The 26,395-nt window shown below is 47.1% G+C and overlaps 14 protein-coding genes across 14 annotated transcripts; 7 read left to right on the top strand and 7 right to left on the bottom strand.

Moving 5' to 3' along the window:
* Nucleotides 1–27: 27 nt before the first annotated feature.
* On the bottom strand, nucleotides 28–705 carry TEM1 (Ras family GTPase TEM1; the record flags this gene model as incomplete). Its single annotated transcript, XM_002553368.1, has 1 exon — nucleotides 28–705. The coding sequence occupies one exon, from the start codon at nucleotides 703–705 to the stop codon at nucleotides 28–30; it is 678 nt and encodes a 225-aa protein (XP_002553414.1).
* A 646-nt stretch (nucleotides 706–1,351) lies between these two features.
* RPS1B (40S ribosomal protein eS1) lies at nucleotides 1,352–2,122 on the top strand (the record flags this gene model as incomplete). The annotated part of the gene is made up of 1 exon (XM_002553367.1): nucleotides 1,352–2,122. The coding sequence occupies one exon, from the start codon at nucleotides 1,352–1,354 to the stop codon at nucleotides 2,120–2,122; it is 771 nt and encodes a 256-aa protein (XP_002553413.1).
* A 114-nt stretch (nucleotides 2,123–2,236) lies between these two features.
* On the bottom strand, nucleotides 2,237–3,127 carry MFT1 (Mft1p; the record flags this gene model as incomplete). Its single annotated transcript, XM_002553366.1, has 1 exon — nucleotides 2,237–3,127. The coding sequence occupies one exon, from the start codon at nucleotides 3,125–3,127 to the stop codon at nucleotides 2,237–2,239; it is 891 nt and encodes a 296-aa protein (XP_002553412.1).
* Nucleotides 3,128–3,208: 81 nt separating this feature from the next.
* SEC39 (Sec39p) lies at nucleotides 3,209–5,329 on the top strand (the record flags this gene model as incomplete). The annotated part of the gene is made up of 1 exon (XM_002553365.1): nucleotides 3,209–5,329. One exon carries the CDS (start codon nucleotides 3,209–3,211, stop codon nucleotides 5,327–5,329), a length of 2,121 nt encoding a protein of 706 aa, XP_002553411.1.
* Nucleotides 5,330–5,413: 84 nt separating this feature from the next.
* On the bottom strand, nucleotides 5,414–8,113 carry PIF1 (DNA helicase PIF1; the record flags this gene model as incomplete). The annotated part of the gene is made up of 1 exon (XM_002553364.1): nucleotides 5,414–8,113. One exon carries the CDS (start codon nucleotides 8,111–8,113, stop codon nucleotides 5,414–5,416), a length of 2,700 nt encoding a protein of 899 aa, XP_002553410.1.
* A 230-nt stretch (nucleotides 8,114–8,343) lies between these two features.
* OGG1 (8-oxoguanine glycosylase OGG1) lies at nucleotides 8,344–9,504 on the top strand (the record flags this gene model as incomplete). Its single annotated transcript, XM_002553363.1, has 1 exon — nucleotides 8,344–9,504. The coding sequence occupies one exon, from the start codon at nucleotides 8,344–8,346 to the stop codon at nucleotides 9,502–9,504; it is 1,161 nt and encodes a 386-aa protein (XP_002553409.1).
* A 48-nt stretch (nucleotides 9,505–9,552) lies between these two features.
* Nucleotides 9,553–10,503, bottom strand: MRPL4 (mitochondrial 54S ribosomal protein uL29m; the record flags this gene model as incomplete). The annotated part of the gene is made up of 1 exon (XM_002553362.1): nucleotides 9,553–10,503. One exon carries the CDS (start codon nucleotides 10,501–10,503, stop codon nucleotides 9,553–9,555), a length of 951 nt encoding a protein of 316 aa, XP_002553408.1.
* Nucleotides 10,504–11,111: 608 nt separating this feature from the next.
* Nucleotides 11,112–11,357, top strand: LSM3 (U4/U6-U5 snRNP complex subunit LSM3; the record flags this gene model as incomplete). Its single annotated transcript, XM_002553361.1, has 1 exon — nucleotides 11,112–11,357. One exon carries the CDS (start codon nucleotides 11,112–11,114, stop codon nucleotides 11,355–11,357), a length of 246 nt encoding a protein of 81 aa, XP_002553407.1.
* A 162-nt stretch (nucleotides 11,358–11,519) lies between these two features.
* NTE1 (lysophospholipase) lies at nucleotides 11,520–16,163 on the bottom strand (the record flags this gene model as incomplete). The annotated part of the gene is made up of 1 exon (XM_002553360.1): nucleotides 11,520–16,163. The coding sequence occupies one exon, from the start codon at nucleotides 16,161–16,163 to the stop codon at nucleotides 11,520–11,522; it is 4,644 nt and encodes a 1,547-aa protein (XP_002553406.1).
* A 951-nt stretch (nucleotides 16,164–17,114) lies between these two features.
* CAR2 (ornithine-oxo-acid transaminase) lies at nucleotides 17,115–18,419 on the bottom strand (the record flags this gene model as incomplete). The annotated part of the gene is made up of 1 exon (XM_002553359.1): nucleotides 17,115–18,419. One exon carries the CDS (start codon nucleotides 18,417–18,419, stop codon nucleotides 17,115–17,117), a length of 1,305 nt encoding a protein of 434 aa, XP_002553405.1.
* Nucleotides 18,420–19,170: 751 nt separating this feature from the next.
* Nucleotides 19,171–19,557, top strand: DIF1 (Dif1p; the record flags this gene model as incomplete). The annotated part of the gene is made up of 1 exon (XM_002553358.1): nucleotides 19,171–19,557. One exon carries the CDS (start codon nucleotides 19,171–19,173, stop codon nucleotides 19,555–19,557), a length of 387 nt encoding a protein of 128 aa, XP_002553404.1.
* A 376-nt stretch (nucleotides 19,558–19,933) lies between these two features.
* On the top strand, nucleotides 19,934–23,548 carry ECM30 (Ecm30p; the record flags this gene model as incomplete). The annotated part of the gene is made up of 1 exon (XM_002553357.1): nucleotides 19,934–23,548. One exon carries the CDS (start codon nucleotides 19,934–19,936, stop codon nucleotides 23,546–23,548), a length of 3,615 nt encoding a protein of 1,204 aa, XP_002553403.1.
* Nucleotides 23,549–23,651: 103 nt separating this feature from the next.
* TSR2 (Tsr2p) lies at nucleotides 23,652–24,281 on the bottom strand (the record flags this gene model as incomplete). Its single annotated transcript, XM_002553356.1, has 1 exon — nucleotides 23,652–24,281. One exon carries the CDS (start codon nucleotides 24,279–24,281, stop codon nucleotides 23,652–23,654), a length of 630 nt encoding a protein of 209 aa, XP_002553402.1.
* A 261-nt stretch (nucleotides 24,282–24,542) lies between these two features.
* CNA1 (calcineurin catalytic subunit A) lies at nucleotides 24,543–26,222 on the top strand (the record flags this gene model as incomplete). The annotated part of the gene is made up of 1 exon (XM_002553355.1): nucleotides 24,543–26,222. The coding sequence occupies one exon, from the start codon at nucleotides 24,543–24,545 to the stop codon at nucleotides 26,220–26,222; it is 1,680 nt and encodes a 559-aa protein (XP_002553401.1).
* Nucleotides 26,223–26,395: the final 173 nt, after the last annotated feature.

Genomic DNA, 26,395 nt, shown 5'->3' with positions numbered 1-26,395 from the left:
AATTGTAACTGTAACAACAGCACGCGTTCAGGAGGCGCTGGATGAGGTAGACGATCCAGAAGCGGGCCTGCGCGAGCTACCCAGATATTTGTATATGAGAAGCGGATCGCCTATCTGTTTGATCTCTGACGCACGCATGGTGAGATTGTAGAGCTTTGCAATGACGATTTTGAATATTTTTTGTACGTTGATCGAGTGCGACGTAGAGCAGAATATCAGGGGAGCGTCCATGGCCTGCGCATAGCGCATGCTTTGCTTGGAGATCTGAGCTTGGTATTCCGGGTCCAGGTTGACGAACAGGTCGTACTTGGTGCCCACGAGCAGCGGGACCGCCTGCTCGTTGAAGCCCGTGGCCTGGCGGTGCCATTCCTTGATGGATTTGAGCGTCTCAGGCCGTGTGAGGTCGAAAAGAAAGATAATCGCCTTGGCGCCCTCGGACGCGAGCGGCAGCATGTTAATGAACTCACGCTGCCCGCCCAGGTCCATTATGTAGAACAGGATATCCGCAGATCCCAACGTAATCTTCTTGCTGAGGCAGTTGACGCCAAGCGTCTGCGTGTACTCCTCGTCAAACACGTTTTCCACGTACTTGACCATCAGCGACGTCTTACCTACCTGCGCGTCGCCTATTAGCCCGATTTTGAGCGTGAATGTGTTTTTGGGGTGGGGAAGCAGTGGCGTGTCTCCACCAGAAACCATAGACATGCGAAAAGAGCAGGATACCCAGGGATTTGTTCACTTCGGGGACTGCTTTGGTCCTCGACTTACCTGTGACACCGTTGTACGATTTCAGATCCGTCCCAGACCTTTCAAGGCATATATCAACATCATCTTGTGCGACACCTGACGTAAGCACAAAACACGTCAATATCTCAGGGCTTCTTTCGTTCACAATTACATATGACTGCTACCCCTAAATTTAGGACCCAGACACTCGAAATTACACCCTTACATTTACTGAACACAAAAATAGCGTGTAAATATTTATGCGTGGGCTAATGTCCCGCCAAGAATTCTGGGGCACTCCAGGCTGACCCCGAGAGTTCCTGAGAGAGAGGGCAGGGGCTGACTGCAAGATCTGCTGCGTGGCCTCCAACGGGCGGGAGGCCGCCAGCCTGGCGAGCGGCGGGTCGCTGCGAACCTAGCACGGCTCCCAGGCTGGGGAGCGGCGTGAGGGCAGGCAGCGTAGGCAGGGGGCTCCGCCTGGAGCCGGCGTGGCAGGCTGGAGGGTAGCGTGGCCGGACGCAACAGCAGGCCTGAAATTTGAACAATTTCATCAAAAGACCTTGCGCAGAAGTTGTACTCACACTAGTTTCTTAACATCTCTCAGTAATCACACCCCAAATCGACAATGGCTGTTGGTAAGAACAAGAGACTATCCAAGGGTAAGAAGGGTCTGAAGAAGAAGGTCGTCGACCCATTCTCCAGAAAGGAATGGTACGACATCAAGGCTCCTTCCACCTTCGAGAACAGAAACGTTGGTAAGACCCTGGTCAACAAGTCCACCGGTTTGAAGAACGCCTCTGACTACTTGAAGGGCAGAGTCGTCGAAGTGTGTCTCGCTGACTTGCAGGGCTCCGAGGACCACTCTTTCAGAAAGGTCAAGTTGAGAGTCGACGAAGTCCAAGGCAAGAACTTGCTGACCAACTTCCACGGTCTGGACCTCACCACCGACAAGTACAGATCCATGGTCAGAAAGTGGCAAACCTTGATCGAGGCTAACGTCACTGTCAAGACCGCCGACGAGTACGTCTTGAGAGTGTTCGCTATTGCCTTCACCAGAAGACAGCCTAACCAGGTCAAGAAGGCTTGTTACGCCCAATCTTCTCACATCAGAGCCATCAGAAAGGTGATCTCCGAGATCTTGACCAGAGAGGTCCAGAACTCCACCTTGGCCCAGTTGACCTCCAAGTTGATCCCAGAAGTCATCAACAAGGAGATCGAGAACGCTACCAAGGACATCTTCCCATTGCAAAACGTCCACATCAGAAAGGTCAAGTTGTTGAAACAACCAAAGTTCGACCTCGGTGCCTTGATGACCTTGCACGGTGAAGCCTCCGGCGAAGAAAAGGGTAAGAAGGTCGCTTCCGGTTTCAAGGACGAAATCTTGGAGACTGTGTAAATTTCCAATGAAGAACAAGTAAATTAATTGTTTTTTGTATAACAGATTTATAATCTTTAAAGCTATACGAGTTTTATCATATCAATCGCCCTCTCCACTCTTTGTGACTTAGCGCTAGAGCTTCCCCTCCTCGTCGGAATTCTGCGCCTCCGACAGCGAGTCCTGTTCCGACTCCGCGGCCTCCGCGTCCAGATCATTATCATCCTCGTCCTCGTCCTCGTCTTCGTCGTTGTCTTCGTCGGCCTGGTTCTTGCCCTGAGGTCTGAAAAGATCCCTCTTGACCAACTCGTCTTTTAGAACCTCTGTAATCTTATCGAACAAACTGGCGTCATGGGCCCACTTCTCCTTATAATTAGCGAGTTCCACTTGCAACCGCTGAGCTGTTTTCTTCATGGAATCATTGGTTTTCTTTAGCTCATCCGCGCGTCTGGAGAAGTTAGACACAACTGACAGCTCTTCGCGTTCATCGCCGTCTCGTACCTTAACAATGTTTTTGTCGAACACATTGGAATCTAAAAGGCTTTCCACGGCAGGACGTCCAAGCTGGCGCTCCCATTCCTCTCGCGTCGCGCTTACCCTGGACTTTCCCCGGTGCATATCCTCCAGCTGTTCATTTACGAGGTCTATGTGAGAATTCATTGCACGCAGCTTTTCGTTTCTCTGCCTTGTGACATCGTTCTTGCGTCGTATCTGGGCTAGCTCTGACTCCATCTGCCGCTTGATCTCCTCAATGTTTTCGGACGCGGACTCATTTTCGACCTTTACCTTCAATTTCTCGAATTCCACATACATTTGCGCTTCCGAGTGCTTGAACTGGATTTCCTCCTTCCAGGCTTGCAGCCTTTCTTGTGTTAGCTCGTGCTTCTCGTCTAGCTTACCCACTAGTATGGAAAAGCATAATGATCCTAGCTCCGAAACCGCATTCATATACGTGTTGAGCTGAGTGTCTGGACTGTACACTGCTAGCCGTCTTTCGACTTTCCTCCCGTCATTATCACTGCTCATTCCCTGTCTACCGTTGGTTTGGATTTGGATTTCGTGAGATTGCAGTCATTGCATGAGATTTATGAATTCATTAATTTTTTAATGTTTAAGCTACACGCATTAACTGATCGGTGTATAGTCAGTCAACACATGCTAGAAGAGCAGCTTTACGTGCTATTGTGTTGTCTCTCGGTGAGGAGGGATGTTTCAGCTATTCAGAAACTAATAACTGGTTGGAATTGCCTGAGCTTAGGTGAGATCTTGAGTGTGATTTGCGTGCTATGGCCGGAGCTGGCGAAGCCTACAGAATTTCGCAAAATACTAGAGTTTGCATCTCAGGATAAACATGATGATACAGGCTCGCCTGAGTCATTGATTAAAGCAGATGAAGAGCTCATCTCAATAGTCGAAATGGACCCAGACATGCTGCGAAAAAGAAGGGACTTGCTGCGGGCTTTGGTCAATTCGAGATTAGAGAAGCTGGATTTAACAATTAGTGATTCTGACTGGCGTTTTACATTTCTGAGGGCAAGGGTGCATGTTTGCAATCTTGTGGTAACTGACGCTCTGTTCTACAAACCATTATGGACGCAGCTTACGGGAAATGAATACGAGCCCTTCCATCGATGGGTTTCCGGTGTTTTGAAACCCTTAGCACATTACAACACTCGCTGTAGTACATCAGTATCCGTTGCAGAGTTTGAGGGTCTTTCTCATGCCAAGGTTTTAGGGCTTTTCTGGGATTCCCTTGAAGGCTGTTCTAATCAAAGTGGTACAGGCGGTCTCCCAGCTTCGAGGGCAGTTTTGACGTATGAAATATTACCGTTCGTTAATTACACTAGCTGCTATGAGGACTTTTTGAAAGTTGTTTTCAATCAGGACGTCTTCTCTTTTGACACTCTCCTCAACTACAATATCTTCAAAACCATTGCATTAGAGACCCCAGTAAGTCTTCCCAATCATTTCAGTGAAAAATTTAGAGGGCGCGCACTCTTGATATTATATGAGAATGCGTTTAAGCTGGAGGAGCTTGGCTTAAAATCGTCTAGCGAACATTTGGTCATACTGTCTTCTATGGAAGGCGATATCTCTCTCTTCAACCAGATTGATTTGCGCACCTTACGTTTTTATTCCGAAAACATGGACACACTGCATATTTCAAACCTAAAAGATATACACAAGCTTGCCAGCGATACCGAGCTTGCGCAAAAATCGTATTTCTCTCTGATGTGCAAAAGCTTGCTTCAATCAGATTCTTCCGGGGCTGTTTTAGAAAGAATTGCCTCCTTTATGCATGACGACCTTATTTTTAGCAAGCTAAGCCCAGGCGAGAAAGAGTTTATCGTCGTGGAGTCGCTTCTTGGATCCGGAAACTTCGATGTGCTACAAGAATTCATGACAGATTCAAAAATAGCCATCGACGATAGTGTACTCCTAAGGTTCTTCTGGAGTTTTTTCAATAACGCACCTAGCGGGAGCCATAACACGCGGGATATATTAAATGCCAGAAAGGTATTGACACTTCTTCCAAAAAATCAATACACCCATCTCTCTGATTTACTTGATGTCGTCAATTATCTTTCTAAATTTTCCCCCTACTTCTCGAAAGGGGTGCCATTCAAACCCTCTATACTTCTAGAATTCAAGAACGAGCCGTTTGATGTCATATCAAAACTTCTAGAACTCAACCCTCAACTATGCCGCAATTTAGATGAAGTTTTTACGATTCTAAAAAAGCTGTACTCGGGGCTTGAAATCCATGACGTATCGCCAGATTTTTATGATGAGTTCACGCGACTTCTTGTCCTTCATATTGACTTCGCCTTAGCAAACTTTGATTTCGAGTTTGCATACCAGAAAACTAAGCTACTTCTTACGCGGCGCAACTCCCAAATTTTCTGGTCAACAGTTCTGCAAGTTGGTAAGTTTTTTGACCCCTCCTGGCCTGATAGCGAAACACCAACAGAGATCATTTACTTACAGCTTGAGATTTTGGGAAACCTTCTGCATATTTGTCCTGAGGACGAAATAGAGGCGGTTGTGACACAATGGAGTGGATTGGAGTTGGAGCTCTCAACAAGGGACCTTGTTTCAGACCAATATTCCTTGGCCAACGAAAGATCTGAGAATGCGTTCAAAAGACAGATGCTAGAAGAGGTTTCTAGCAGCGTATCAAACTTTTTCTCAAGTGGGCTTAAATGGGCCACTGGCGACGATCATTAAAAAGCTTAGTTTATAGTAGTATTTACAAAAGTACCAAAAATCAGCGCAACGCTAACAGTTTCGCTTAGCTCCTTTGAAACTGATCTATGAGTTTTGGTTTTGATCACATTGTAAATCAGATTGGTAGCTAAAAGACATTAAGCCCGTATCCTTTAGCTTGGCGTCAGCCATCGAACTTTTATTTTTTCTCATTAGCATCGAAGTGATCCGGTCCTGCCGCTCTTCTTTAGTGTTTGAGTTCGTCCTCTTGGCTGGTTGCGCTGCCCGCTGAGGGAAGTAAAGAGCTTGCTGCTTGCCTTTGGTACTCGAAAACCGCTTTTTGGCCTCATGCGCCGAAGTCAGCGTTTGATAAAATTCCATAACACTACCATGAGCTTGGACTTTTGCTTTGTTAAAGTTGAGGACCTGTAGCCCGTCTCTTGAAACCGCCCGAGACAGAGCAACATATGCTTGACCTTTTTCAAAAATTCTTCTGAGGTCCACTTTCACTTTAGGTAGGGTTTGACCTTGGGACTTATGTATTGATAAAGCCCAAGCAAGCATCAAGGGCAGCTGAACCCTACTGACTATCGGCTTTTGTAGCTCGTCTTCAACCGCCCAGTCTTCGGGTTGTACAAGTACGCATCGTGATGTTCCATCAGGTGTCAAAAACCTAACCAAAGGCAGCTTCCGTCCGCTTGAGCTCGCTTGCACTTCCTCCAAAAGCTTCTTTTTCCTCTCAATATTAAGCCTCTGGCTCGCACTTAATTTATCAAAGTTTGCCAGCAAGAAATCAAAAATGCTTTCACCCAATCTCTCTCCTGTTACTACAGCATCTGTACCACAAAAGGATTCCTTGAGTGTTTTCTTTCTAATGACTCTTTGGTTCATCTCCTCCTCCTCAGAGCTTTCACCCATTGGAATTTTTCCTTGGCGCATTAACTCGAGTTCTTCTATATCGATATCAGGGTAGCTTCTAACTCTTTCATAGAACATGTAAGTATCCTTATCAATAAAATCAATAATTTTCCCAAGAGACCCATTGACAAGCGTATCATCTATGTTTTTTATCATCATTACTTGGGCGCCGACCTTGAGCCTCAGTTCTTTTGGTGCCAGAAAATTTGAAAGAAGCTTTTCTTTGGTTTCTTGATCCCTCAGATTTCCTCCATCAATTGCATGGTAAGTATGACATTCTCCTGGAAGGTTCTTAAGTCTCGACATGTTCGCCCTTTCGACCTCGTTTCTGGTACTGTACAATTCCGCAGGTATAATGTCGTCATCAGGAAGAGGACGAGAAAGCTTCTTGAATTCTAACTCTGTTTCGAGTGATATTTTACCCATTCTCATTTCGTTCAACATCTCAACAAACTCGCTATCTCCCTGCTGCCTAAAAACCTTTTGAAGCATAATTGTGGCGTCTATAGCTTCTTTCCAGGCATCTGCATGGAAAGCAAATTTTGTTTCGATACCTTGATTCTTGTTGACGGGCGGTAATTGAAAGAAGTCTCCAGATAAAATAACCTGAATTCCACCAAATGGAGATTGGTCCTTCCGTATGCTTCTTGCAACATAGTCAAGTTTATCCAAGAGGTCGCCGTCAATCATAGAGACTTCATCAATGACCAAAGCCTTGATAGACGCCCAGCGTTTGACGTGCTTTTTTGATCTGCGAACTTTCTTCAAGAGTATTTTAGAATCTCCATTTCCTAGCCCAAATCCTGCAAAAGAGTGGACAGTAATGCCGCCGATGTTACAGGCAGCAAGCCCTGTTGAAGCCGTGACCGCTACACTGCCTGGTCCGTACATTCTTCTCAAAGTTTTGATGAGGACTCGTAACAAGACCGATTTTCCTGTGCCCGCACTTCCTGTATAAAATATGTTATAGCGCTCTTTTGCAAGTTCTATCACTGATTCCTGTTCTTCGCTCAAAACAAGACCTTGAACCAACTTTTTGGTCAGTGTACTATTGGTCCGGGAAGCAAGCTCTTCTGAGCCCTCGCGTTCAGCTTTTTGTGTCAAGAATACTAGTTCATGATTTCTTGAACGCACTGAAGACCGCTTGCGGCCATTGGTCACACTCCCCTCCTCTTCTTCTTCCATGGAAAGCGAGAGAGGAGGACAATCAGGATCCTCAAAAGAAGGGGATGTACTAAGTTGGCTACCAGCTGTCGGCTGGTTAAGGATGGAGCTGAAAGGTTCTTCGGCCTCGGATTTTAAGTTTTGTTCAGTATTCCCGCTCTGTGCTGTTCGAACAGCTGGGGCGTATAGTGCATCTTTGACAGGTTTCGGTTCTGTGAGCTTAAAAAAACTTGTTTTAGGTAACTCTACAGTAGGATCTCTCTTGGATGAAGCGCGCCTGAGAAACTGATCCAGCTGTTTGCTATGGCTTGAGGTTAATGCCGTTGTGTCTTTTGTTTGTGGTACGGAATTGACGCGATGCGTGGAGTTGATGTCGCATGTCTTGCCTCTCTTTTGAACCCAGTTTTCAGATAATAGTAATATATCATCGTCATCATCGTCTTCGTCCTGCTCTTTGATGCGGCATGGGCTCATTTCAAACCTGGACTGCCCGAGTGTTTCCACAGGTTGTTTCACAGGACTGTCGATTAAATCATCCCATCCATCAGAGTCTGAAAGAAGCTGACAAAGCTCCTTACTGTCCCACGTCTTTGCGCGTTTAATCGGTCCGCGTTGGGCTATCGGCGAAGTAGCGAAGGTTTTCATATGGTATCGATAAAAGTTGAGAGGTAATCTTCTGTTGTGAATGTTCGATAACCTTAACGCTACCGATGCTATTTTCATAAAGTTTGAGAGATTTGCTCACTGTGGATCAACAATTCTCCATTGATGTTTGATCTGGGGTCGTGAGAAACAGCGTCTAAGGAAACTTGTCACTCTCTGCGCTTTCAGGATTGATCTGTTACATAGTAAACTGCATTTTTCAAAACACAGATATTAACATTACACGAACGCGATGAGGTCAAAGAATTACCACACTAAGGACAAAGAGAAGTTCACTTGATAAAGAAAGTATGCTTAAATTTCAGAAGCTATTATTCAAGCGTGGAGAATTGTACTTGGACAAAGTTCTTCAATGTGGACAGGCTTTCCGATGGATATTTCATGAAGGACTTGGGCAATATTCTACCACAATGAGGATTGATGACCGCTTCAGAATAGTAGTTTTAAGACAGCTGGAAGACAACTATATCGAATATGCCAGTTTAGGTGCTGAAGAGTGCTCTAGCTTAGGCAGCTTCCTAAAAAGGTACTTTAGGCTTGAAGTACCGCTCTCAGAGCTCTATGAAAACCAATGGCTTCCTCGAGACTCCAGGTTCGAGAAAAAAAGACCACATGGCATCCGCATATTGAGTCAAGACCCATGGGAGACCTTGCTTTCCTATATTTGCTCTAGTAATAACAACATCTCGAGAATTACAAAAATGTGCCACGCACTGTGCATTGAATTTGGTAATCCAGTGGGACAATACGACAAAGTAGACTACTACTCTTTTCCCACAAGCAAAGAGCTTGTCGAGAGAGCGTCAGAAGAGAAACTGCGAGCATTAGGTTTTGGGTATAGAGCCAAATTCTTGATGAAAACAGCAGATAAAATGTTGAAAGAGCGGCTCGATATGTCTGACACTCAATATCTTGAGTCTTGGAAAGACCATTTGGAGTATGAGCAAGTCAGAGAAAGAGTTATGGGTTTTGATGGAGTAGGCCCTAAAGTTGCTGATTGTGTCTGCTTATCCGGATTGGAAATGGATGAGGTCGTGCCTGTAGATGTGCATATCGCGCGCATTGCGCAAAGAGACTACAGGTTTGTACCAAGAAGACAGGATATAGAGGAGCTTCAAATTAGGTATAAAAACTTGCCAATAACCCGTAAGAAGGTTAATTACGAGCTCGACCTTATTCGAGCTATGTTCAAGGAGAAGTGGGGCGATTTTGCAGGGTGGGCCCAAGGCATCGTTTTCGCTCAAGAAGTTGGCAAGACAATTGGAGCTACTAGCGAGGGCACAACGTCCAGACGGAAGCTGGAATTTGAAGTCAAGGTTGAGTTGCCGAGCCAGGGCAATAGCGTGAAAAGGGAGCTTGACGAAATGGTGGAGGAGGAAATTGAATACTCGGATACTGGCCGGCCTAAAAGAAAGACAACTAAACGCGTTGAATACAGGTTTAAAGGGTGATGCTATATACATGGGTTAAGAAAGAGACAGAACTTATATTGGTGTTTCTTATGCGCTGGTGGTTTTCTCGTCTTGAGCTGCCGCCAGCTGTTTCACGTAGCCGCCAACAATTTCAAGCTCTTCATATCTAGATACTGAGCTGTTCTTGGCCCTCAGTTCTTTGATTACGTCGCACGCCTCGTTAACGGATTCAAGGGTATTTTCTGCTGTGAAGAGCACAAAAGCCTCACCGGCGTCGCTTATGCTATTGTTCGATTGCTGGAGTAGATCCTCAACTTCTTTTTGCCGGGAGGCAAACTTCTTGAGTTTCAAAGTAGCAACGTACTTCATGCCGTCGACAAAAGCCCTGTCCACTTTGTTTTCGTCAATGTATTCACTAATGCCAAAAACACTGTATTGTAGCCTGCTGAGCTTCTCGAAGACCTCTTCGTCCTCTGCGGTGGGCGCCTCCAGGAATTCAGCTTCGAACTCTTGCAAAAATACTTCTTTTTCAGAGCCGAATTCTTGCTGCGCAAGCTTGAAGGCCCAGTCACGCTCGCTGAGCACATGCCTTATTCTCCACATAGTGGTTCTAATTTTCTCAGACACAGTTTCGTAAGAGTCCTGATTGGAACCAATATCGTTCTTCAGCAAGTGATTTTCACGGGCCAGCACATTCCTCTCCTTAAGGCAGGTGTACCATAGAGAGTGGAGGTCCTCGAATGATTTTCTTCTGAGCTCTGGAATAGTCCATGGCCTTGAGTCCACGTCCAGTTCATCAAACTTGCGTAAGTACTTTTTGTCCGCGAAAAATTGCCATAGGGGATGGTCATCGGGAGTCGTGATATTGGCTGCTGCCGGGGGGATAGGCGCTGTCACTTGTAGGTTGTTGTCATGATGCGTTATCTGCATTGGACTTCTGACGTTTAGTCTCGCTTTAGGCTTGGGCTTGGGCTTGGTGTATTTGGTTCTAGCCCACGCACGCGCCGTAACGTGCAGGGACCTTCTAGCACTAATCATCGAAAAACAGCAGCAGTTGCAGAAACAAGGTAAAGAACTATCCGCACTGTTACACGACAAAGTGATAGCCAAGCGAACTCTCTAAGGCCCACACACTGCCATTCTGAAATTTTTCAGTACCTTCGTTTTATTCGTTATTAGTGCTTCTCCAGGTTAAAAAGGTCAATGAATATCACGTGAATAGGGAAGTGACATTTAGCTGTCTAACAGACACCTTGAACTTGAGTCAATGCATTATTCTGACATTGGTCCTTTCTGTTTTCGTCAGTATGCTTGGCGGCTTCTATGAGGCAAGAGCCTCAAATAAAATTATTACCAGGTTTGGAGAAAGCTCGCCTCTTTTTGAGCAGATGCAGAGGAGAGGGCTAAAAAAAGGGCCTCGGAAATAAGAATCAGCTGGGATATTTGCTGGGTATCACGCTAGCTCACCAATATCTAGAATGTGTTATTCTCTTGTTGACAGAAGTCTGCCTTCTATCGATGTTACCCGGCCACTTTTTGTAATTCTATTGTAAGTCCTCTGTGAAAAAAAGAGCGTAGCATATGTCGAAGGTAATAGAGTTGTAGCCAGTGCCATCTCAGAAACACCCCATTGAGCGCTAATGTCGATGGATACGCCCTTAGATTTACTGAAGCTGAACCTAGATGAAAAAGTGTTTGTGAAACTGCGTGGTGCGCGCGAGATGACAGGCGTTCTGCAGGCGTTTGACTCGCACTGCAACATCGTTCTCTCTAACGCAACCGAAACGATATATGAGCTGGTCGATGGAGAGCTTAAGTCGAGCACTAAAGGCTCGGAGATGGTTTTTGTCAGAGGCGACTCTGTTACGCTGATCACAACGCCTTCTGATTGAGACGGCGCTGTGAAAGGCCTGGACAAGTTAGCTTCCTGCTGTGTACTATAAGTATTCCGTAATGCTTTGGGAAAATGGTATTGATATTGTTATATTGGGGAACGCGCTTACTGGGTCGCTCTTGGCGCCCCGCGTTTAGAAACTGTCTCTTCCGCAACGGTTTTACACGCTGTTGCGTCTATATAGCATGCGATGGCGCGATTCCGGATCGTCCGCTAACATCTCGGAGCCTGGGATGTGGGGCATCTTTTTTTGTTTCTCAAGTTCTTGAAAGAAATCGTGACCGTAGGCGGTTCCTACCTGATAAATCTCCTCAAACTTGGCGAAATCCAGAGTCGCGTAGTCTTCGATTGGTGGTCTGGCGTAAATGACGCCGGGTGTGTTTTTAGCCTTCTCCAATGCGTTGACCGATGCGACATAGCCCAGGCGCATTTGAATCTCTGTCATATTTGGAATGTTTGGGTAATCAGAAAAGGGATTCCATCTGTTGAACACGATCCAGAATCCATTTAAAGAGTCGCCGTATCTTTGGGGTGTTCTGTCGTCGACAGATCCGACGTCCACTGCAAAAATTGTATTGCATCCCCGGGCCTTCATTTCCCACACTGGCAGGTTATCGACGTAGCCGCCATCGAGCAACATGGAGCCATTGTCTTCGATTGGTGGCAAAAGCCCAGCTAGTGACATTGATGCACGAATATATCTCCAAGCATAGCCAGTTGAGTGTATCTCTTGAATGGACTCCGTGATGTTTGTAGAGTTGCAGTAGTATTGTATCCAGAAATCTTCGATACGGATGTCCCCGAAAGTCTTCCATATGCCCCTGTTAAATTCGTGGCCCGTGGTGTAAGAGGTCACAGGCCAAGTCAAGTCTGTCAGAAGTCTCCATACGGAGCCAACTCTGCCAGCAAATTTCTTCATGCGCCCGTAGATTGGCACCAGGTCGTAGTCTTTCGCGTAAAGACCACCCACGAATGCTCCAATCGAAGTGCCACCAATCATATCAATAGGGATTCCATGCTCCTCAATCGCTCTGAGCACGCCCAAGTGGCTAATGCCTCTAGCACCGCCACCTCCTAAAACTAGCCCGATAGCTTTGCCAGAAAGGATACGAGCAAGTCTTAGAAAATCATTTTTGTGCGATAAAACTGGCGTGTAAAACTGGGACTTCTTGTTGATAAACTTTGAGGAAAAGTTCTCGACGGTTGATTTGAGCGAATCAGGCAGTAACCTAGAAATGTTTTCCTGGGTCTGTCTAGTGATGTGATTTAGGCGTTCTCTTTTCAAATTACGGATGAAAGTTTTTGTATTTGATTCGGGCTCAGCTTCAGGTTCCTTGTCCCTAACATACGATGGACTGGAAAACTGCATGTGGTGATGAGAATGGACCCACATCCTGTTCTTTAACCACTTGTGGGTAAGTCCAGGCTCAACGTAGCGCTCTGCGTGCAAAAGTATCAATTCGATTCTAGCATTAGATTTTGACTTGATTAACAGCCGCTCGAACTCGCCGATATCCGGTGTCATTGCTGAATGAGCTAGCAACAAAATACAGTCTCCTTGGTTGATACAGGTCGTAGTCCAGGAAGAGTTCGTGGGCGTGTCTGCAATGTAGACGACAGTATCGTAGATCTCTTCAAGCTCAGCAAAGTATCCAGACTGCTTTAATTTAGAGAGCCCGTCGAAGGCATGACGCCCTAAATGAGACAAAGTCGCAGATTGGTTAAGTCCAATTGTAGACATTCCCACCTGTTTAAAAGCGGTTACCAATTTCGAGGCAAATTCTTCGACTGGGAGACCCTGGGTGATTGGAAGGATGGTTATTGTGCGATAACTATGTCTGCTGTCGCCATCTGAAGGAGCACTAGCGCCATGTTCAGAGTTTATGACAGAACCCTTCGTTGTTTCTGTGGGAGGAATGAGAAGGTTGAAATCATACTTGTAGTCTTTCGCGCTGTTTATGGATTCAGGGGCTTCCGATCCTCTCTGTTGCTGGAGAATTTTCCTTGCGACTAGTCTGCTTACTCGAATCATTATCGAGGGATGCTCCATTGCAAGAAGCTCAAACAGTGTTCTAGGAATACGAGCCAGCTCCGTGTCTCTCAAAGCAACGACAGTGGAAAGGCGATTTATTGCGGTTAACACATCAACTTCCCCTAAGCTCTCACCCTGGGCATATTCTCTAATCGCCCTGACTTTAGAGCTATCGCGCAAGTGTCTTTTTTTGTTTTTCCTCTCTAGAGCTTCGGGTTTTGTCTTATTCGAACGATGAAGTTGACGAAGTCTGCCGCTCAAAACGACGTAAATTGCGTTAGCAGGCTCATCTTGGTTGAAGAGAATCTCTGATGCATCTAAATGTATCCATTCTAGAGCGTAGTCCAATTTTAGTATTTTAGGATTTAAGAGATTGATCAAGGTCTCGGCAATCCGTAAATATATCATAAAATATTTGTCGCAGAGCCTTTCCAAAGTGGGAACTGGCAGAAATCCAACATACAAATCGGTCTTTGCTCTAAGAGTGACGAAGGACTTGCTTCCTATCAAAGAAGCCAAGTAACCAGCTATTCCGCCGGACTTTATATTATGCAGAATGTGCTGCGTGTGGTCTTCTTCATTCGTCCAAATAACCTCCATAGTGCCTGATATAATGTAGTATAGGCCTTTGTTGTGAGTGTTCTGTGAAACCAAAATAGAACCTTCGCGTACAAACATTGTTTGTAGACCTTGAGCAAACTCATCTTTGACTGTGTCAAAATCAATATTGTATGGTATTTCTTCTTTGTATTCCTGCTTTGGTTTAACCTTAGGTCCTTTCTTTGTTACAAACTGATCTGGAGACAACAAACGGAAGGCTGATGGAGCACTCATCTGAGATGATGGTGTCAAGGACACTTCCGAGGACCTACGCAACGAGAGCGCATCGTCGTCATCATCCGTCGTAGGAAGTATGTTTTCCTTTGTTATGCCAAGGTAAGAAAACATTCCTTCAACTAAAGCGATTCTCCAAGATGACTCTTCTGTTTCCTCTTGAGCGGCAGAGAAAGTCCTTTCCCTAATTTCGTCATCCTCGTTGGTAGCGGCGCTTAGTGCGCTGCTCTTCCCACTCTTGTTTATTGCCTTCGCTTTGTCAGATAGGGAAGACAAGGAAGAAAGCTGGGCGTTGACCTGATTGTTAGAGTTCCTGAAACTTTTAGATTTCGCGCTTTCACTTTGGTAAACAGAGTTATTGGACACCCCTCTTATCGTAGGAGTGTCCTTCCGCGACAAGGGAACATTTGAAAGTAAATCACCAGGGTTCAGGTGATCTCTAGAATCCAGCACTACATGTCGGGAGCCGCGATTTTTGAGAAAGGAGTGAGGAGATGCGCGTCCCTTAGAAGAGCGCCTACCAATTGGAGTTCTCGTCTTTGGACCAGTTTTCGGGGTTTTTAACTGCTCCTCTTTTTTAAACAGTTCCTGAGCTTTTATCTTTCGGATCGCAGCCTCTTTCAGGTAGTATGGAAGCTCGATGTTGTTAGATCTGTTTAATACAACTTCAGTGTTGATTATCTCTTTAGTGAGCCCTAAGTAAGTATGAGCCGTCTGAAATGTCACTCTGTAAAGCTTTGTTAGTACCATCTGTATGATATGAGATGCAGAGCGGGGGAACTTTGAAGTCAGCCTGCGGAAAGCGGATGCAGGAATTATGGCGATAGTGCAGTCCCCAGGTGCGCAGGCGATAATATCGGGCAACGAGCCTTCAAATGGTACCGTATTCTCCGGTCTATCTTTAGTTTCACCTCGAATATTTTCGGTGTTAGGCGAACGTGGGCCAGAGTCTAGCTGCTCTTGCGCAAGCTTTTGCGTTCTAGAGGTATTTCTTAGTTCAGACGCATGATTCTCTAAGGTTGAATCTAGAAAGGGTGACATAAAGCCTGGATAGCCCTCTTCGGATGCTGGAAAACTGGGAATTGAGTTACTTAGTGGAGTGTCATTGCGTCCGGTGAAAAGCCTTAAAATACTCACTAACGATGAAACTGGGTTGCCGGCTCTCACGATGTTCAAGAGTTGGTATTTTTCACCGTTCAGCGAGTAAGCGTCACAGTCTGAGGCAGCATCGTCAAGTGAGTCGGAGTTGCTTCCGTCTAGAAAATCAGGAACACTACCCGTCAGATTTTTGTTGGTGCGTTGAACCTTATGGTAAGTTTGAAGGCTTCCTTCAACAACAATGGCAAAGCCAAGGGCATCGTCAACAAGTAGAACCTCTCCTTCTTCAAGCCTACGGGTCTTCATAGACTTGGTCAGTTCATGAAATACAGGCTTCTCGAGGTAACCAAAAATTTTGATGGCGCTAAGAAATTCATCCAGGTACGACGTGAACCCGCCTTTCCGCTGGCTTTCAGACTTGTTGGCGAAAAGTGCCTCCGTCTCATCACGAAACTTCTTGTCTTTGAGCAGCTTCTCATCGCTGTCATCAGGTTGTAGCCGCTTGTAGGCATGCAAAAATCGGCCACTTAGCACGTAGTATGTGGCAAACATTATGGTAAACAGTACTAAGAGCAGAGTGTAGAATGAAAGGGTAATACTAACGCTGGAAGATACGACGACCCAAGAGGGTACTCGCAGGAGAAAGAAGCGCATGACGTGCCAAGTAGTGCTGGTAAAGATGGCTCCGCAGACCGCCAGAATCGATGAAGACGCCTGCGTCAACAAGTTAAAAGCGGTAGTAAGACCTTCAATGACATTGTCACCTGCGACTGTTAACCCTGTAGAGTTGATGGTTAGGTCATTTGCCAGTAGTGAGCCTGAAGCGCTACTGTTGTTCATCTTTAGATGCGGACAGTACTAAGGTTCGGTGCCTCCAGTGCAAACGTTAGGTCGCCAAATGCCTTCTGTGAATATATCAGCTAATTATTTTTATCACGTGATGTAGCTTGTCTACGAGCAAACAAAGGGCGATATCACAAGCTCTCAATGCTTTGAAGCACGTTCCAGCCCTGTCCAAATTAGTCAAAAAGCGCTGGTAAGCATTTTTGCGGACTCTTATGCATGCTGAATGCACCTTTCTATGTGTGTGGTTTTTTCTGGCGTGCTGTTACTTCTCTAAAGGGCAACTTTCAAGCTTTTTTTAGCCGCCGAAACACCTTTATGTCATGTGATGATCGGAGAGCCCTTGGAACCGTAGCAGTCACTTGTCCTTAGGCCGCCTTCCAGCGGTGCAGAGACTAGTATACCAACTTATACTTGGCGGGCCGGTCTTCCGTGGTTTTGTTTCTGGTGCAATGTTTTCGTTTCTTATAGTAAATGTTAGCAAGTGTTTACGAAATATGTTAAATCTCACAAGAGCTCATTATGAGCGACGTATACAAAAGGAGTGAGTAGATTGCAAGTAGCGAGAAAGAAACTATGGACTGACTCGTAATGGTGACATATAGGTTGAGCTCAGAAGTTGGTTTCCGATTAGTGTTTATGCCCTCGCCTATCCCATAAGTACAGTAAATTGTCCGCGGCTTTCCCGTTTCGGTGGGAAGCATAAGCCAGGGATGTCTTTGTTTCTGTTCTTGATAACGTATAATACGAACGGTCACCGGTGCCGGCGAGGTGGCCTGCACACAGTAAACTGAGTTCGTAGAATCGTGAGTGAATACGCCCCTTCTCTATGCTCCTCAGGTTCAGCAAGTTACCAAAGCAGCCCCGCTAGACACGAATTTGAATATTAGTGTGTGTACGTTATGGATATTATTAAAGCCTCCTAATAATTTACTATTAAACAAGTTCCTAGTGAGCCGCCTTTTCCACGGTTGGCAATAGCTCCAAAGATTTTCTGATGGCGTCCACACCCTTCAGCAAATCCTCCTTTGAGATAACCAAAGGTGGTGCCAATCTGATGATGTGCTCGTGAGTGGGCTTGGCCAAAACTCCCTGGTCCTTCATCAGGAGACAGAGGTCCCAGGCGGATCTGCCGTTGGCACGCTTAGGGTCGATCACAATAGCAGTCAGCAGGCCCTTACCGCGAACCTCAGAAATAATGCCGTTCGAAGAGTCCCGCAGCTTCTCAAGCTCGCCCTGCAGGAACTCGCCCAAGTCTTGGGCTCTTTGAACCAAGTTCTCTTTTCTCACAACTTCAAGGGCCGCAATTGCAACACGCGAAGCCAGTGGGTTACCACCGTAGGTGGAGCCGTGAGAGCCAGGCTCGAAGCACAACATGATGTCCTTAGAAGACAAGACACAGGAGACTGGCAAGACACCGCCGGAAATGGCTTTGCCCAGCAAGATAATGTCTGGCTTCACGTCTGGAGAGTGCTCGTAGCACAGCATCTTACCAGTTCTAGCGATACCGGTCTGGATCTCATCGCAGATCAACAAAACGTTGTATTTGCGGCACAGCTGCTGGACCTTGGTCAAGTAGTCGGCCCTGGGGACCACGATACCGGCCTCACCCTGGATGGGCTCGACGATCAGCGCAGCGATGCAGTCGCCGGCGTTTTGGAAAGCCAGCTCCACGTCCTCCACCACGCCGTAGCGCAGGTATCTGTCGGTGGTGCCGGGGATCTTGGAGGTGGTGTTTTCCAGGAAGGGGCCGAACTTGTTACGCGAGTCTTCGTCGGTGGAGAGAGAGATCGCGCCGAAGGTACGGCCGTGGAAGTTGCTGTGCGCACCCAGGATGATGGCCTGGTTATCGGGGATGCCCTTCTTCATGTAGCCCCAGCGTCTGGCGAGCTTCAAGGCGGTCTCGACCGCCTCCGCACCGGTGTTCATGGGCAGCATCATCTCGTAGTTGAAGTACTCGGTAACGTACTTAGCGAACGCGGCGAACACGTCGTTGGAGAACGCACGCGACGACAGGGTCAGCTTCGACGCCTGGTCCACCAGCGCGGCGATGATCTCTGGGTGGCAGTGGCCCTGGTTGACCGCCGAGTACGCCGACAAAAAGTCCAGGTATTCCTTGCCCTCAGGGTCCCATACGTGCGCGCCGAGCGCTTTGTGGAACACCACAGGGAGAGGGTGGTAGTTGTGGGCCGAGTACTCCTGCTCGAGCTCGACCGTCTGCTTAGAAGATAGGTTTACGTTAACGGATGCCATCTTGAAACTGTGTGTTTGTTTGACTTTACTGGTCGCCCGCTAAACTACAGGACGAGGGAGCGTGTGGGAATAGCCCAGCTTTTATGTGTTTGACGCCGCCGCCATTAGAGTGAAAACTTTTGTGCCGTATGCACTACGTTTCCTCACCAACTTCGCTCTCTCTAGTGCATAGGGGAATCTTTCGCTGTTACTAGTGCATAGAGGAAATATTTCAAATATATCGATGAGTTCCTGAGCCCGGCCTCTGCAGTACGGACATATTGATGTGGGCGCCTACGCTAGGTTCAGTGGCATAGAAGCAGCCTCGCGCGGGGACAGCGCGTCAGTCAGTTGGTACGGCGGGAGCGTGGGTCACAGGACACGTATTGTGCACGTGGCCGCCACGCACGAATCGGACTTGGTCATGCACGTGATAATGATCATGTGATATCGTACACCAGCACATGAAATATGCGATGATCCGGCCCACAAAAAAATTCTTGGGTGCGTGGGTGCTGTGTGTTTACACACCCAGACACCGATATTTACCAAAACAATCCAGGGTGCACGGGTGCGGTGCAGCCGCTTCGTGCATCGGCAGACGCACCCGTTACCCGGGCGTCTGAACGGCTGGTCGCCACCCCCCTCCCGCAGCGTTCTGTGGTCACCTGGCGAGTATAAAAAGCCGGTCGACCTTTGGTATCCCTGGGCGAAATTTTTAAACGCCGCGATAAGAGAAAACTCTGATCTCCCCCGTATACAGAGTATCGCAATGACAGAATCACCACAAAAGAGACACCTAGGCCAGGGTATTGAGAGACAGAACGAGCAGTACGCGTGCCAGGGCGCGCTGTCGACCATAGGCATGCGCATCCGCCAGTCCGTGGACCGTGGCTACCAAGTCAGCGGCGCGGCGCCCGCGCCCGCCGCGCGCACCGCTGCTTCATGCGTGCAGGACAACTCGGAACTCACGATCCCCGACTACAAGCGCGTGCCCATGCCAAGCTCCAAGCAGGCGCCTATGCTGGTCAACTCGCGTACGGTCTCCAGCTCCAGCTCCCTCGAGATGTGGGAGAACCAGCTAGACGAGCGCCTCGAGCACATCGACAACGACATCATGCGCAACAAGCGCGCTTTCGAGCAAGTTGAGGACTGGTAAGCGCCTCGCGCGGGCACGTGCGAGGCGCGCGGGCCCACCTCCGCTCTGCCCCCTCCTGTACACTAACGCTCCACACCATACAATACCCGGCATTCACTCCCGTCTGTCTCATGTCTTGCCTTTCTAATGTCCATTTATCTAGCATATATCACCCGGAATAACACTTGATTACGTACTATCTCCGCCATTCCCTGCGTTTGAGTCGCCGTGGGGAGTTACCAGGCTCTTCTCGCCACTAGCTGGTGATCAGGCAGGTTTTGTTTGCCTATAGGTTCACCATAGGCTGTCAATTAACCAGGCGCCGCGAGCAAAAAAAAAAACATCCCGGTCCAGCCAACCATACGCGCCCAGCGACCTGCACTTCACAGCCCCGAGCATGGGCCAGTCTGATTCGAAACTTACGCAGTACCGGGACCACATTTTCCAACTCGCAGACCCGGGCGTTCTACCTTTGTATTCACCCTCGGCACATCCGCGAGATATTATTCGCTGCTACAATGACCCTCTGTCGCAAAACGGCCTCACGGGCGAGGTCGAGGATGGAGCCGGCGACGCACTGCCGGACGAGGAGCTGTTCTCGCCAGTATTCAGCGCATTCGCAAGCTCGGACGCCGAGGCGCGCGATGTGTATTCTGTGGTTTCCACGCAGGAATTGCGGCTCATCTTCCAATCTAACCAGGCCAACTTCATCAGCCTGGTGCGGTTTTTTGCATTCAAGATCCACGCGCTCGCGTGCCAGCTGCAGCATTGTGACGACGTGGACGAGTTTCGTGCGCGCAGGGCCGAGCTGCTCAGCAGCGTCCGCATCATGACCAAGATCATGCCCGTATTCTTCGAAATGGATACGGACCAGAGCCTCGAGGACTCGCTCTTCTGGAGCCGAGATAGCTCGCAGGCCCTCCAATGTGGCGAGCTTCCCGCTCCCGTTGTCGTCCCCAAACTTAATGTCAACCACGCTCCTACCGAGTCCCAGGCGGTTGTGCCGCTTGGAGTGGCCCTGCTGCAGGCGTGCGTCAAGTTGCTTTTCATGCAGGGCTTCACGCTGCCTCTTTCAAAGCCCCAGCTCGACGAGCTCGGCAAAACATCCTTCCTGCTTTGGGAAAATGGCATCAACACGTCGGAGAGTAATTATAGACCACCCAGTCCTAAACTGGACTCCAACAGACTGGAGGTCCTGCGGCTCCTGTTGACTGTTTCCTCAAAAGAACTATACTCCAATCATATCCCCAAATTTCTGTGCGTGCTCACCACATCCCTACCAGAGTTCCACATTATATGCCTGGCATCCTCTCTCTTGAACCTTGTGTGCCGCTCTTGCCGCAATAACGAGGAGAACAACGGCCTGAACTACCCTCCAAACTCTTATCATACTTCTTGCAAGAGCACGAACATGAGAGCGTTACGCAAGGCCCTTGCTGCAGCTTCTGCGCAAATGTTGAACCTTTCCCTTTTATGCTCCATCGAGGGGCCGAGACGGAGCGAGATTTACCTCTTTCTCTATGGGCTAAATCTTTACTCTACTAATTACGAGATCAAGAACCTAGTCTCCTCTTATTTGGGGACATTGAACCGGGAATTTGATCTGAAGTTCATATTGATCAGCCTGGTGACACTTCTCAAGAGGCCCATCGACCGAGCCATCGAAAACGAATCTAATCCCTTTTCTCTTCTCAACGGCTCTTCGAACGCCAGCACCAAACAAGGTAAAGGCCCAACGAAAAAGAACGGCCATTCCCGCAGTAATTCAGCAAAGGGCGCGTCTTCCAAAAGCAACCTTTCTCGTTTGCCAAGGTCCACTTTGCAAGTTACGACGTTACTTTGGGAATTAATGAAGTGCAACAAGTCATTCGAGAACTACGTCGCAGATAAGTACGCTAACAAGCTACTGCTGGTCTGTATATTCCACATCAAATACTACTCCGACTCGCCGGATTGGCGAACAAGCTTAATACCTGCCATATCTGGATTTGCCATATACTTGTCATCGAAGAAGCTGGTATTTTCCAAGATGTCCTTTTGTTTCAATGTTAACTATTATACCAACAAGTTACCCAACTTTTTCAAATTGTCCGTTGGGGACGTTAATCACTTGACGTACCGCGACTTTGCAATTATCCACTTATCTAACATTGCAATGAACCAGGTCCATGAAAATCTGTTTTTGGATCCCAACTTGATTGAAATAATTTACAACCTGCTTCCCATGGCTCATGAAAAGGATGGTGGGGAGCTGGTTCAACTTTCTTCCGAAAGAAGTAATAAGCTTACTGGCTTAAGCTACAACGCATGCGTGGCTCTTTTACAGCTGATTTCAAAGATGACTTCCAAGAACTACTTGACTACTTTCGCTGGCGAAAAAGGTGATCCCGATAGTTCCGGAAATTCTTCAGACGCGACGATTAACAAACCTGATGAAAAAGCAAAACCCTACGCCTTTTCTCCTGGGTTCAAACTTGACACTTTAGCTCTTCTTCTTCATGCATTCAACAGCTGCATTTTCAATTACTTCAGAGACTCCAAACATTTGTTATTCGTGCTTTGCCGGCACGCTCGCGTCGTCCAACGCTTAGACGAAATACTCCAAGAGATTTCTTCAGAGATTAATTACGTTTATGATAGACAAGATTCTCGGGCGTCCTTGAAGCCAAACAGTCTCTTCATCAGTGACTTTTTTGACGATTCATTGCCTTACGATGTTCGCATCAGTCAGGCCAATACGGGCCTGCAATCTTTCTCAGGGAGCGAGTACAGTTTGATGGAAAAGGCTCAACTACAGTCGCTTTTGTTTTTTGACGCAGAAAAGACTTATTCTGAGGAGGTCGAGGCTACTGCCGAGCGAATTGCGAACGGGTCTCCAAACAAAACAATTGAACTTTTTGAACACTCGGATAAGGAACACAACCCAATCTTGTCTTCGACAGAGCTGCTCCTTGCTCTCAGACCCATTAGACCACTCGGCTTAAGTTTTAAGAGTAAACTGAAAACAAGAAAGGAGGGTCCTCTGAAAGATAGCTGGCTAGGGTCTCAGACTCTCTCCATCTTGAAAAGAACCGTCAAAATTGTAAACAAAATGTTTCCAGAGATCCCTCAAGTTACAACCGCGACCTATATTCCATTGCTTCGTAAGTTGCTGGAATCTGAGAGCTTCTTGAAAAAGGAGCTCTCTCATGCAATGCCATACGAAACAAAGATCAGCATCAAGGTCACTAATCCCCTTCTAATAAGTTGGGAACACAGTGCGCCAGCTTCTCGTTGGTATTTATCCATTCTCTGGGCCGACATTTTCAACTACAACAGCGTCCCGTTTATTAGCGCGTACACAAAAGAGAACTCACAACAAGATGCATTCTTACAGCATCAGAACCAGTCACTCTCGCAACCCCAAACACCAAGATTAGAAAGACACAATTCACAAGGGTCATCGCTTTCTAGGACGAACAGTAATAGTAGCTCTATCTCCACATTTTTTCTGCACCAGGAGCCCGAATCCGCATCTAATAGTGCCCCAAACAGCCCAAGCGTAGGCTCAAGCTTCTCATCATGGCTGAACAACAAGTACCAAGCCGGAAGCCAGAATAACGAGCGTTCTTCGCTCTTTAGATTTTCATGGGCAGGCTTTCAGAAAAATCCTCAAGATGAGAAGATTTGCGAAGAAATTAGCAATGAGCCAGAGGATGATCTAGTTTCTCCGGAGGGTTCTTTTGTTTTGGACATGGGATTGCTCAAACCCAACATATGGGTTGGTACCAGAGTGGAGCTCTTCAAAACGAAGGTCGATGAGAGAGAGAACTACAGTTTGATGGAAATGACTTCCAACTTTCTGAGAAAGCTAAGACTCGGTAACAGTTGGGGCGTTAACGCCCCTGACGGAGTCATGGTGACGCCGGGGACTTTGGCTCCGGGTACTGCGCGTTCATGGACCCCACGAAATTCCATGATAGGAAACGGGACCGCGTCTCTACAAAGGCATCCCAATGGGAGCTCAAAATAGAATCTATAAATTACTTAATGACGTTTCTCGCCGTTAACAATTGAACCTATGTTATACATCTCGATATACCGTAACAAACACCCGAATTGTTGTTTTGAACACGCTAGTTGTGTCTCCTTCTACCCTTCTTCTGTACAAGCTCAAATCCGTCTTCGTCCACAACAGGTTCCGTGTTGATTTCAGGCACCTCGTCAACCGCCATGCTGTCGTCGTCTTCAAATTCGCCATCCACTTCCTCTTCCTCTTCCTCGCTGTCAGAGGCATCTGGATTCAGTGGATCTTCCTCAACTTGCACAATGCGCTTGCTTCCCTTACTCTTTTGTTTCTCAGTCCAGTCGAGGTATAGTTTCTCAACCGTCGAAAAATCTTGGGCATCGCACTGCTTGTATATCTCAATTATGCCAGCAGCGATGGGAAGTGCTGAGTCGTCTTCGACATTGGTGTCGAATTCGTCTGCCATAGCATACAGCAACGTTTCCTCAATCAACGTTACATCAACTATTTTCTCAGACTTGAAAAGATCCACAATCACAGCAGTGACCCAGTCCCTTTTTTCAGCAGATTCAGGCCCACCCCATCCGTTCTCGACTGCAATGGAAAGTGCATCCCACTTGTACACCATCATTGACACACCTAGCTCGAACCGAGCTTCTTGCTTTTCGTCTTTGAAAGCTAAACAAGCTTGGCCATTTCCGGCTTCCACATAAGCAGCTTCGTCGATATTTGAAGACATGATGCAATGATTATTAAACTGCAGCCGCTAGGAAGATGCGATTAAGGTCAAATAATGAGAGATGTACTGATTAGTATGCGATGAGCTTGCTGAAAAATTTCACTCACTGGCCACGAATGTCAAAATAAGGCTTAACTTGAAGTAGGCTGGCTATACAACGGTCAGCATCCAGAAGGCAGGACAAGTTGACAAGAACAAAAAACAAAGTGAAAGTGCTCTTCCGGGCCGCAACACGTCGGAGGAACCATACATTAGCTAAGGATGTCAAAAGACATAAGCAAGGCCCAGGAAAATACCAAAAAAATCAATGCAGCCCTGAAGATAATCAAAAATAAACCCGGGGAATGCGACAACTCTTCCGGAAAGACAACAGCAGACCTAACAACGTACACTCTTGAGAACGGAACACGGGTTTCTACAAAGGAAAGAGTATGTAGCTCTGTCCGTCCTGTCGCATTGGGCACTCCCACGGACGCGGAGCTCTTCCAGGGGAACGGGCTCCCAAACCACGACTTTTTGAGAGAGCATTTTCGTCGCGAGGGCCGTTTGAGTGAGACTCAAGTGCTGCGGATATTGAAGATGGCTACAGACTGCCTATCCCGCGAACCCAACCTTCTTCAGGTGCCTGCTCCTGTCACGGTGTGTGGTGACATTCATGGGCAGTTCTACGATTTGCTGAAATTATTTGAGGTGGGCGGAGACCCCCAGAAGACGCCTTACCTATTTTTGGGCGATTATGTCGATCGAGGCTCATTTTCTATCGAGTGTCTGTTGTATCTTTACAGTTTGAAGCTGAACTTTAACCAACACTTTTGGTTACTAAGAGGCAATCATGAATGCAAGCACTTAACCTCCTATTTCACGTTCAAGAGCGAATGCCTGCATAAATACAACCTCAAAATTTACGAATCCTGCTGTCAATCGTTCAATGCCTTGCCTTTGGCTGCCGTTATGAATGGCCAGTACTTCTGTGTTCATGGCGGTATATCTCCAGAACTTCGGTCGCTGGATGATATCAATAGAATGGACCGGTTCAAGGAAATACCTTCTCGTGGATTGATGTGCGATTTGATGTGGGCAGATCCTACAGAGACTTACGACGAAGACGCAGACGATCCTTCAGGAACGAAATTCGTTCCAAACTCTGTGAGAGGATGTTCGTTTGCCTTCACTTATCAAGCTGCGTGCGAATTCTTACAAAAAACTGGGCTGCTTTCTATTATAAGAGCACACGAAGCACAAGATGCTGGGTACAGAATGTACAAGAATACAGAAACATTAGGGTTTCCGAGCTTGCTGACGTTGTTTAGCGCCCCCAATTATCTAGACGCTTACAAAAATAAAGCGGCGGTGCTTAACTACTCTAACAACGTCATGAACATAAGACAATTTAACATGTCGCCACATCCATATTGGCTTCCTAACTTTATGGACGTATTTACTTGGTCTTTGCCATTTGTCGGAGAAAAGGTTACCGAAATGTTGGTTTCCATCCTGAACATCTGCACAGAGGAAGAGCTGGAGGAAGAGACACCAATGATCCAGGAGGACGTGGGGAAGGCTGATGTTGCCTACAAGAATAGCCAAGAAACGACATCAGGTGTCTCCGGAGCAAAGCCTACTTCGTCCATATTAAACAACGAAGCTAAAAGACGCGCGTTGAGAAGCAAGATCATGGCAATCGCGAAGGTTTCACGGATGTACTCAATTCTGAGGGAAGAAAGTGAGAAGGTCGAGTATCTCAAGACAATCAACGCAGGAATATTGCCAAGGGGTGCATTAGCACACGGCCCCGAAGGGCTGAAGGAAGCACTGTCGACATTCGAAAAAGCGCGCCGCGAGGACTTGGTCAACGAAAGACTACCGCCAAAGCTGCAAGAAGTTGACAAGCAGCGTAACGATTATTACAAGCAAATCGTAAGGGAAAAGAATGGTAGTTAAAAATGGCACTCCGGCGCAGGCTCGAGCCGCATATAGTGTAAATGTTAGTGAATGTTGGCAATGCTTTTGTGTTATTTAAGTGGAGAGAGACAATATAAACTTTAATTTAATCTTCAATTGAAAAATGCCTTACTCTACAAACTATCCTCAATGTAGTAAGGTCTAAAGAAGCT

This window comes from Lachancea thermotolerans, assembly GCF_000142805.1.
Source record: "Lachancea thermotolerans CBS 6340 chromosome D complete sequence".
In the NCBI taxonomy this organism is placed as follows: Eukaryota; Fungi; Ascomycota; class Saccharomycetes; order Saccharomycetales; family Saccharomycetaceae; genus Lachancea; species Lachancea thermotolerans.
The sequence above is the reverse complement of the archived record's forward strand: the minus strand, read 5'-3'. Positions and strand labels throughout refer to the sequence as shown.